The 12,164-nt window shown below is 39.3% G+C and overlaps 1 protein-coding gene across 1 annotated transcript in view; it reads right to left on the reverse strand.

The window, feature by feature from the left end:
* Positions 1–12,164, reverse strand: part of SLC6A11 (solute carrier family 6 member 11) — a 278,393-nt gene that overhangs the window by 27,897 nt on the left and 238,332 nt on the right. The window contains exons 8-9 of the mRNA XM_066596493.1: positions 11,162–11,286; positions 1,391–1,503 (exon numbers count right to left, since the gene is read on the reverse strand). Of these exons, the coding sequence (XP_066452590.1) occupies positions 1,391–1,503; positions 11,162–11,286 (238 nt within the window). The remainder of the gene's footprint in view (positions 1–1,390; positions 1,504–11,161; positions 11,287–12,164) is intronic.

The raw sequence follows: 12,164 nt of genomic DNA on the forward strand, positions 1-12,164 counted from the left end.
TGAATTATACTGTATACTTTAAGGGAGCACTTTTAGGAGCAGACTTATGAAATTGTCTAAAAGAAAAGCAGTCTTACTGTAGTTGTTTATAACAACCAATCATAGCACAGCTTTCACTTTACCACAACAGACTACAAGAATACAGTTTCATTCAGGCTCCCCATTACTTGAATCAACCATAAACACTGATCAGCTTGCAGTACACTCTGTATGGGTTGTTTTGAGCAAAATTAAAGTTAAGTTTCTTTTGAATGAGTAACGATACCACATTGCTGTCCTCCACCTTAAAGAATTGTTGTCTAGACAGATATTGAGCATATTGAGGCTATTAGAACCATCTAGAAACAGAAAACTATGGGAAGTATCACTGGTCAACTGTAGTCCATGGTCTGAGATGCTAATCAGCAAAGCCTGACAAGGCTTTGAAGAGGCTCTCTCTCAGAAACCAGAAGTTAAGATCACCGCAACTTTTCTGCAAGTAGTGTGAATTTTGCAGATTTATAAGCTCAACAGTTAAACATTGCCATGGATTGCTCAAAGTTGGATTATGTGAGTGTGAAGTCAAAAAGAAACCACTGCTGTCAAAAGTTCAAAGGAAACAAAGGTAGGCCTGAGTGAAAGAACTCTGCCGCTGGCCTCTTAAACAGTAGGACAAAATATTTTTTAGTGACAAGTTGACCTTCACAATTGGGGCTTATTCTGGATGTGCCTATGTCAGGAGTTGAAACTGGAGTGCACAGACCCTACAATTAAATACCCTATGGGGACTTCATCGACAAGTCCCCATAGGGTGCTTCTTGCCATTGGTCCAAACTTATGAAGCAGTGGTTAGAGAGCAATAGTATCCAGCAAAAGGATTGCTCAGCCCAGTCACCGGATTTATGGTAAATCCCATTGAAAACTTATGGCAAAAAGTGTGTTCACCAAAATATCCAAAAGATAGCAACAAAAGAGAACTGGTTGAAAGTGTTATCAACTCCTGGCATCATGTGTTTTTTCGGATGAATTGCTAAAAAAGCTTGTGCTCTCCATGCCTAAAAGATGCAGACTTGTGCTCAAGAAAAAGGGTGGCCAATTCCATGTTAATAATAATGAATAGTGTTTTTAGATTGTACTTTGTAGTTTACTTCTACTATGGTCAGTTTCTAAATGCTCCAATGTTTTTCTTGGCAGCATTGTTCAGTCATAAGATAAATTTAGTTTTTTCACAATTTGGATTTTACTGTCTTAAATTTGGTTTAAATGTAATAAACCCTTCAAAATGTAGCATGATGCAGGACTTTTCAACAGCACTGTATTTAGTATTTACTTTATGTAATCCTTTAGTCATGATGTATTTTAATTACCTCTGTAGAAATTTTTGACTAACAAGCAGAAACATGATTCCTACCTGACTATCAAGTCCAAGGAATATCAGCATCATGAAAAACAAGGCTGCCCACAGCGGGGCCAAAGGCATCATGGTGACAGCTTTTGGGTATGCGATGAAAGCCAAACCAGGACCTAAAAATACAAGAATGCTTGGTAGTTAGACATAGTAATAATAATAACAGTATATTAACAAACCATTACACTGATCTATTTCTCAGAGTGGGGAGTGGGAGGTAGAATAAAAGTGCCCTGGCTTGGTACTAAAGATGTTGGCATGTGCTGGGCACTTAGTCAACTGGTGTAGTCTCAAAATATGCCAGTCGGGCAGAAAGTAATCCACTTCATTTACAGCTCCAGATGGGGTTCCAGATGGGAAATAAAAGGAGCATGTGGGTTATCTTAGCCCTTGAGCATTCTAGTGAATTAAATGTATGTCTAAATACTGTTGTCAGCACACATATTTGTAAGATGTCTGATTCAGTGAATAAAAACAACACAATTAACACAATACATTTTTTAGATGTACAGTGCAGAGCAGGGCTTCTTCTAGCGAGGCCTCACCATCCAAAATTTGGTAACGCCGAGTGTTACCTTTAATCAAACTCCATGCCAAAGTTAAAAATAGAGCTGAAGTTATCTTTTAGGGTGGGTTCACACGAGCGTCTTTTTGTGCGTACTTAGGTGCGTACATACGTGCGCACCTAGGTACGAGCAAAAACACGCGTGTATGCAGCTGCGTGCAGTGTTTTCAATGTAGCCGGGGCTGCTGCCGGTGGCTCCATTGCAAACAATGGTCTGCCGCTACCCCTGCATTTTTTTTCAGGGAAGGGCTTTACATATAAGCTCTTCCCTAAAAAAGAAAAATTTTAGTGTAAAAAAAAATAAAAATGCAGGCATTCTCTTCAATGTAGCTGTAGCCGCTGCCAGCAGCTCCATTGAAGATAATGGTGTGTCGACACCACTGAACTGTTTTTCAGGGAAGAACTTTACATATAAGCTTTTCCCTGAAAAAGAAAAATTTTTGTGTAAAAAAACAATATATATACACTACCGTTCAAAAGTTTGGGGTCACCCAAACAATTTTGTGTTTTCCATGAAAAGTCACACTTATTCACCACCATGCATTGTGAAATGAATAGAAAATAGAGTCAAGACATTGACAAGGTTAGAAATAATGATTTGTATTGAAATAACATTGTTTTTACATCAAACTTTGCTTTCGTCAAAGAATCCTCCTTTTGCAGCAATTACAGCATTGCACACCTTTGACATTCTAGCTGTTAATTTGTTGAGGTAAGCTTGAGAAATTGCACCCAACGCTTCTAGAAGCATCTCCCACAAGTTGGATTGGTTGGATGGGCACTTCTGGCGTACCATATGGTCAAGCTGCTCCCACAACAGCTCAATGGGGTTCAGATCTGGTGACTGCGCTGGCCACTCCATTACCGATAGAATACCAGCTGCCTGCTTCTGCTGTAAATAGTTCTTGCACAATTTGGAGGTGTGTTTAGGGTCATTGTCCTGTTGTAGGATGAAATTGGTTCCAATCAAGCGCTGTCCACTGAGTATGGCATGGCGTTGCAAAATGGAGTGATAGCCTTCCTTATTCAGAATCCCTTTTACCCTGTACAAATTTCCCACCTTACCAGCACCAAAGCAACCCCAGACCATCACATTACCTCCACCATGCTTAACAGATGGCGTCAGGCATTCTTCCAGCATCTTTTCATTTGTTCTGCGTCTCACAAACGTTCTTCTTTGTGATCCAAACACCTCAAACTTGGATTCATCCGTCCACAACACTTTTTTCCAGTCTTCCTCTGTCCAATGTCTGTGTTCTTTTGCCCATCTTAATCTTTTTCTTTTATTGGCCAGTCTCACATATGGCTTTTTCTTTGCCACTCTGCCCTGAAGCCCAAAATCCCGCAGCCGCCTCTTCACTGTAGATGTTGACACTGGTGTTTTGCGGGTACTATTCAATGAAGATGCCAGTTGGGTACCTGTGAGGCGTCTGTTTCTCAAACTAGAGACTCTAATGTGCTTATCTTCTTGCTTAGTTGTGCAACGCGGCCTCCCACTTCTTTTTCTACTCTGGTTAGAGCCTGTTTGTGCTGTCCTCTGAAGGGAGTAGTACACACCGTTGTAGGAAATCTTCAATTTCTTAGCAATTTCTCGCATGGAATAGCCTTCATTTCTAAGAACAAGAATAGACTGTCGAGTTTCAGATGAAAGTTCTCTTTTTCTGGCCATTTTGAGTGTTTAATTGACCCCACAAATGTGATGCTCCAGAAACTCAATCTGCTCACAGGAAGGTCAGTTTTGTAGCTTCTGTAACGAGCTAGACTGTTTTCAGATGTGTGAACATGATTGCACAAGGGTTTTCTAATCATCAATTAGCCTTCTGAGCCAATGAGCAAACACATTGTACCATTAGAACACTGGAGTGATAGTTGCTGGAAAGGGGCCTCTATACACCTTTGTAGATATTGCACAAAAAAACAGACATTTGCAGCTAGAATAGTCATTTACCACATTAGCAATGTATAGAGTGCATTTGTTTAAAGTTAGGACTAGTTTAAAGTTATCTTCATTGAAAAGTACAGTGCTTTTCCTTCAAAAATAAGGACATTTCAATGTGACCCCAAACTTTTGAACGGTAGTGTATATATACTTACCTGTCTGCCGCATGCGGCAGATGCTTCCTTCATCCTCGCTAGTTAAAAGAATTCCCTGCTGTTACATCTGCCACATCTGTGACAGATGCAGCAGAGGAATTCTTTAATTCTCTACTATAGCTGTCACACATGTCAGCTGCGGTAGAGGATTCTGCTGCCAGCAATTCATTTCAGGGAGGGGCTTTAAATATAAGCTCTTCCCTGAAAAACAAGTAACAGTGGTTTAAAAAAAAAAAAAAAGATACTCACCTCCCTTCAGCTGCCGGGGCTCAGCCCTGTCTTCTCCTGCTGTCCCCTGCACTGTGGTGCTGATCTATCAGCAGGCGGAGATTTAAAATCCCCACCTGCTGAAAGAGCTGAATGTGATTGGCTGAGGTGCTCAGCCAATCACAGGCAGCTCTCGCGCATTATTCATTCGCCCATCAACATCACTGCATGCACCATCCTTGTACCATGACATCATTACCTCTGCACTCTGACATCACTGCATGTGCTATTCTTGTACTGTGACATCACCGTATTCATCACCTCTGTACTGTGACATCACTACATTGGCATTATCCTTGTAATTTTCTCCTGTATTTCTAACAGCTGTGCTGTGACATCACTGTGATCCTTAGTCCTTAGCTACAGTGAGTGTATATAATATCCCTGTTCTGTGACATCATTGTGTATATTTTTCCCATACTACAATATTGCATTATTGTGTGCAATAATCCTTTTCCATGACTTCACAGTCATTGCAAGCCTTAGTTTAATGTTTTTTGATGACATCACCATTATCCATTTATTGTAATAAACACTAACTATGATTACAATACTGTGACATTATTTCTTCCATTGACTTTGACATTTGTTTTCTATGTACTTTGTGTATCATCCCTGCACTGTGACATACATTGTGACTATAATATCTGTAAAGAGACATTACTATATTTATTATCCAGGTGCGAAAATATTATCATTATTTCTGCAATGCAACAGGAGTGTGTTTATAGAGTAATTGCTATACTTTGTGTCATATCTGTCCCAGACAGCAGACGAAACTAGAGTGAGCTGGGTACCAGAGCCTTCTGGACAGCTGTATGTACAGGAGTCAAATGGTAGCTAGACGCAGGACCTGACAAAATATAGGGGTACAGATATGAACGGTAAACCCTGAAAATACCCAAGAGGGCCCGCCTCTAAGCGGAGCAACTGTCCTGAAAAGGATAACCTCAGTGCATATATGAGGCAAGATCTGAAGTCAGAGAGGAACCCGGGAAACGGAACCAGAGATTATAGACAGATTGGATGTATAACAATGACAACCTCACAACAGACAGAAAAGCTGAGAGTACAAAACAGACAGGTATGCAGAGAGCACAAGACTAACAACAGACATGAATGCTGAGTCCTCACAGCGTTAGAATACAAGGAGAATAACCGGCACCCTCAGCAAGGAGGAGCCAGTTTATATATCTTTAGACAATATAGACTGGCTGACTCGACTGTTAATCACCAGCCAGTCCTTCAGCTAAAAAACAACAGGGAGATGTTTAACAGTTCATGATCAAGACTGAGAGAAACGTGTGGACCTACAGGCACACCACATAAACCAGAGCTGATATGGTGATGTCACCCTGGATGCGATTCTGAAACATCAAAGAAATCAGCATCAGCTGCACTGTGACACTTTGACATCACTGTGATTGTTTTCACAGTACTATGACATCAATGTGTTAATTGGGATGGGATATCACTGTGTGCATTATCCATGTTATGTGACACAACTATAAGAGCTTGTTCACGGCTGCAATAAAGATTCTGTTTGCACTTCACATGCATAGTTGTTACTCTATTTCAGAAATGATGTTACTTTTTGCTTTCCTACCTATACTATATTCTTTGTCTATTCAAGTTTACTTGTTCTTCTCAAAACTTAAAAAAACTATTGAGACTAAATAATTATCTAGCTTTTTTGCCTAAGGCCAAGACCAGATTATACTGGATTAATTTCACACAGAATTTTCTAAATAAGGATCTGGGAATAGTAGGTCAGTGAATCACTTATATTTTTAACTGGGACAAGCTGAGTAATTACATTGTGGTACTTGTTGATGAATTGAGTATGCTTTGTGGGTCAAGGAAAGCAATCTATGATTTTACAAGAGAAGAAATATGGTCAGGCAGCTCATCTACCTTTTATTTTTGACTAGTTTAAAAAATGTTACACTACAAAAATTATAATGTGCTGTGATATTTCCTTAAAAAAAAGAAACAAAATAAAAATAGGATCAACAACCATTGATGAGAAATGGATCACAGACGATCTTTAACCCCTTGAGTAGCGGGTTTCTTACTACCCTGTCGTACCCACCAGGGCACGTTTTTTAAATGGTCTAATCATTCAACTAATTTTGCAGTTGCGTTCCAAAAGCCATAACTTTTTCATTTTTCCATTGACATGGCCATATGAGGGCTTGTTTTTTGCGGGACAAGTTGTACGTTTTGATGGCATCATTTTTGAGTATATACGATTTATTGTATAACTATTGTAAAAAAATTAGTAGGGAGATTGGGGGAAAAAAAGAAGTTCTGCCATTTGTTTTTTGGATTTCATCTTTACGGCGTTTAGCGAGCAGAATAAATAATGTGATAACATTATTCTCTGAGTCAGCATGATTCCAGCGATACCAAGTTTATACAGTTATTTTATGTTTTGCTATTTTTGTACATTTAAAACATTTTTTTTCCTTAAAGGTTTGCTTTTGTGTCGCCACGTTCCAAGAGCTGTTTTAATTTTTTTTCCATTGCCAGAGCTCGTTTTTTACTTTTTACTGCATTCTCTGAGCAGTATAAATAATATATTAAAGTAATTCTACAGACCGGTACGATTATGCCCATACCAAATTGTAATAGTTGTTTTCTTTTTCACAACTTTTTCATAGTTTAAAAAAAAAAAGTAATAAAAGTTTAAATCACCCTCCTTTTGCCATATCTAGAATAAAAAAATCTAAATCATAAAAGAAAAATACACATTTGATATTGCCACGTCCGTAAAAGTCCGATCTATCAAAGTAGTGCATTATTTAGTCCAAAAAAAAAGAACGCCACAAATGCACTTTTTCAGTCACCCTGTCTCCCAGAAAAAATGCAATAAAAAGTGATAAAAAAGTCGTATGTATTCCGAATTAGCACAAACGTAAACTACAGGATGTCACACAAAAAATGAGCCCTTGCTCAAGTATGTCGACAGAAAAATAAAAAAGTTATTGTGCACAAAAGGTGCAGCAGAAAATAATTTAAAAAATTAATTAAATGTCTTTGAAAAAAAATACAAGTACTACAGCAAAAAAAACCTATGCAAGTTTGGTATTGTAGTAATCGTACCGACCCATTGAATAAGTTATCGGGTCATTTTTATCACCGTGGCAACAGTATACTTCCAAACAAAAATGACCCGATTTTATCCCCGAGAAGAACTGTCTGACTAATACATAAAACGTAACGTTTATTAAATAATTATAAAAAAAGGACGAATACAACCACAAAGTATTTAAAAGAAAATGAATCTAACACCCAAGGATGATGAGTACAACCTTGTGTTGAGACCCAAATAACTCAACAGTCTCCTTTAGAGACACAGTGCTTAGACGTCCACCACTTAATGTCTATACGTCGAACTTCGTCATGGTTTCACCACGTACAGTTCAAGACATATAACTGTGGCGTCTATATACGGGGTACTGTTCCAAGTTTTTCATGAGACAATACATCAATGGATTATGTCTCCTTCGTCATCCCTTATATTGGGTGATAGTATATCAAATTTCACTTTTTGCAGGGTATAGCAATCAATTGGGATACCTATCTATTATATACCATAGAGACTGGTTTAACTTTTCCCAGCGATAGATCCTGGTGAGGGTTCCTCTATATGATATATATCTCTGTTAGGCGTGTTTTTATTAAGCCAACCCTGGGTACCAACACTGGTGTAACTTCATGTAGACTGATGTTACTGCATTATATCGCCACATCCAGTGCGTATACTTGAATTACTGCACTTGATAATTAATGATTCTATCTATCTGATCATATACTAACGTTTCTCTCTTTATCATCTATCCTTTTAATCTTTCTGATCTATCTTTCTTAGTCTTTCTGATCTATCTTTCTTAGTCAACGCGTTTCCACAACAGGTACTTCCGCCTGTTGTTTCATCAGGACAGAAAGCTGTACTAATAGGCTGGGACTTAGATGAATAATGTCTCAGTCTTAAGTAGTTTTTGACCCAACTTAGATATTTAGGTAACATACACCCAATGCTCCACTAGATGCAGCAGTGGAGAGTAGGGGTTAAATTGGTTAGGATGCAACAGCCCAACAGTTTAGGGCACAACCTGTAGCAAGAGCAGCTACATAGATAGAGGCAATCTGCCTCTATCTATGTAGCTGCTCTTGCTACAGGTTGTGCCCTAAACTGTTGGGCTGTTGCATCCTAACCAATTTAACCCCTACTCTCCACTGCTGCATCTAGTGGAGCATTGGGTGTATGTTACCTAAATATCTAAGTTGGGTCAAAAACTACTTAAGACTGAGACATTATTCATCTAAGTCCCAGCCTATTAGTACAGCTTTCTGTCCTGATGAAACAACAGGCGGAAGTACCTGTTGTGGAAACGCGTTGACTAAGAAAGATAGATCAGAAAGACTAAGAAAGATAGATCAGAAAGATTAAAAGGATAGATGATAAAGAGAGAAACGTTAGTATATGATCAGATAGATAGAATCATTAATTATCAAGTGCAGTAATTCAAGTATACGCACTGGATGTGGCGATATAATGCAGTAACATCAGTCTACATGAAGTTACACCAGTGTTGGTACCCAGGGTTGGCTTAATAAAAACACGCCTAACAGAGATATATATCATATAGAGGAACCCTCACCAGGATCTATCGCTGGGAAAAGTTAAACCAGTCTCTATGGTATATAATAGATAGGTATCCCAATTGATTGCTATACCCTGCAAAAAGTGAAATTTGATATACTATCACCCAATATAAGGGATGACGAAGGAGACATAATCCATTGATGTATTGTCTCATGAAAAACTTGGAACAGTACCCCGTATATAGACGCCACAGTTATATGTCTTGAACTGTACGTGGTGAAACCATGACGAAGTTCGACGTATAGACATTAAGTGGTGGACGTCTAAGCACTGTGTCTCTAAAGGAGACTGTTGAGTTATTTGGGTCTCAACACAAGGTTGTACTCATCATCCTTGGGTGTTAGATTCATTTTCTTTTAAATACTTTGTGGTTGTATTCGTCCTTTTTTTATAATTATTTAATAAACGTTACGTTTTATGTATTAGTCAGACAGTTCTTCTCGGGGATAAAATCGGGTCATTTTTGTTGCAGTTTGTGCGCCGTAGAAACAAAACACAGCGAAAGATGGCGGAATGTCATTTTTTTTTTCATTTTAGTCAACTTAGAATTTTGTAAAAGTTTTTCAGTACATTATATGGTACTTTAAATAGCACGATTGAAAACTACAACTCGTCCCGCAAAAAACAAGCCCTCATACAGCGACATCGATGAATAAATAAAGGAGTTATGATTTTTTAAACGGGGGGAGGAAAAAAAGAAGAGGGGAAAAAAGAAAAAAAAGGGCTGTGTCATTAAAGGGTTAAATAATGTACTAACTTCCTTTTCTGGGTCATTACGACGCAGGGATACCACATATGTAATTTTGTTTTAAATTTTTTACAAAGTTAAGGGAGACAAGTGTTTTTATTTTTTTTATAATTTTTTTACATTCTCTGCTGTGTAAGAGCTGGTGCCTGGCTATCCTCTGACAGAGGGAGCCCCCTCCCTCTGTCAGCCCTTTACATGCTGTGGTCGTATAGACCAGGGTATGTAGAGGGTTAACACAGCAGAGATTGGAGGTTTTCTCAATTCTCTGCTGTGTAGAGCTGGTGCCTGGCTATCCTCTGACAGCTAAGCACCAGCTTTCCCTGCAACAGAGATCATCGACTGGCTTCTGACAAGCGGATGGTCTCTATGGCAACCTGTAAAAAAAGCAGTGCAAGACTTTGAAAATAGAAGCGGGAGATTGCCAGCAGATCAGCAATATCTTCCTGCTTCTGTTTTTCAAAGTCCTGCACTGCTCTGTGTGGGTCTGGGCAGGCAGAGCACACTGCCACAGCTTATGGCAGTGTGCTCTGCAGCTCCCATAGTGAAATATAGCCTGTAAATCTTTCGGGCTATATCGCTATGGGCAGTGGAACTCGTCTCGGAAAATTTCTGGGTGTGCCACTCAAGGGGTTAAAGGGAACCTGTCACCTTACTATGGCACTATAAACTAAGTCATGGTGCTGTTAGGGGACATGACAGAGAAAAGAGGGATGTATTTTTAATACTCACCAGCTCCCACAAACCAGTTCTGTTGTCAACTTCTGAGGATCGTGTAATGCTAGAAAATCTGACTGTTCTCAGAGTCCCATGCTCACTCTCTCCCATAGACTTGTATAGGAGAGTGTGCACACGGAGTCTGAAAAGAGGCAAATTTTCGGAGAGCGACAGTGATGGATAGCGGGAGTGGGTGAGTGTAAAGAATGCATTACCCGGCTCCCTGTCTTCTCCTCTAACAGCACCATAACTTAGTTTACTTTATGGTGCTGTGGGGATGCGGTAGGTTTATTTTAATGTATAACTGATCTCAGCTCCAATTCATCACAATTATATGTTGGGACTAAGAGAGTTATTTTTTGCCATTCTTCACTTTGAAAAATACAGGGGGACCCTTGAATAGTGGTACAACCTCTACTAACTAATACTTGTCTGAATTTCTGTTTAAAATGGGTTTTGTACTCTAGCCAACCCCTTTAATGAGTTAAATTCTTCCTTAGGTGATGTAGGCGTGTTTTTGTCCCATTATGCGAGCGGAGTTTGAACGGCACAGGAAAGGAAAAAAACGTTCATGCGCATCTACAGTCCATACCGGCGAACGTAATTGAGCATAAGCTTGTGTGTTTTTGCCCTTAGGACAAGCACCCAAGTACACAGTAAGCAGTTATTTATTACATGTGCACTGGTATAATTTGAGATCTCAGTCATACATACCTGATTCTGCAACTTCTGCGATTGGAACCCCCTGTTCATAAGCCATAAACCCAAGGACAGAAAATATAGCAAAACCAGCCACAAAGCTTGTGCCGCTGTTCAAACAGCATAGCATGAGACAGTCCCTGCGGAGGAAAGCAGAGATTATGCAATCAGTTTATCTGCAGTAATATTTCTCTAGATTTAATTACGCTTCTAACATTTATCTAATGACTTTTAGTCACTGCAGACAATTGACCATGAAAATGAACAGCTGTGACCAACCACTGAACATATTGCCGAGCATTTCTTTCAACTCTGACTTTTTAGGAACAAATATTATCAAGTGATATTATTATTTGAATGAGAAGAGTTGAACAACACAGACAATAGGAAAGTGGCTTACATAAGTGGATAGAAAAGGATCATATTGATCATATATGTTTATGCACATGAGATTTAGGGCAAAAAAATAATAAAACCTGGACCTCAACATGACAAACCAGGAAAGCCTTTCCAAATCATTTTTGGCAAAGAGATTATTGCTTTCCAATAATTAGATACAATCTTGTTTTTGGTACAAAGTACATAATTTGTGCCTCGTAGAATAGTAATATGTCTTTCTCAATTAAGTCTGAGCCAAGAGACTGCACAAAGTATTTGGCTAGTATGAAGGCTATTTGCCTTTATTTGTCATACAAGAAAAATACCAAATACCACATCTTTTTGAGCAGCAGGGGGGTAGCGGAGGGGGGGGGGAAGCTCTCTCACTCTCCCCCCCACCGCCCACCACTCACCCCCGCCCCCCGTTGCCCCCCCTCCCCCGAGCAAGCACGGACCTGTAAGCAGTTAATCGAGAAGAGTGATGCTCGCTCGAGTAACTGCTTTAACCGAGCGTGCTCGCTCATCTCTATTCCTAAGGTTTTACAGATGTTTGAGCCAACGTTCATAGTAGAATTGTAACTTTGAACACAGAGAAAATGTATGTCTTCTAAGTTAAGCAGAAGAGCCTAAGGTTATAAAA

Source organism: Eleutherodactylus coqui, chromosome 3, assembly GCF_035609145.1.
Source record: "Eleutherodactylus coqui strain aEleCoq1 chromosome 3, aEleCoq1.hap1, whole genome shotgun sequence".
In the NCBI taxonomy this organism is placed as follows: Eukaryota; Metazoa; Chordata; class Amphibia; order Anura; family Eleutherodactylidae; genus Eleutherodactylus; species Eleutherodactylus coqui.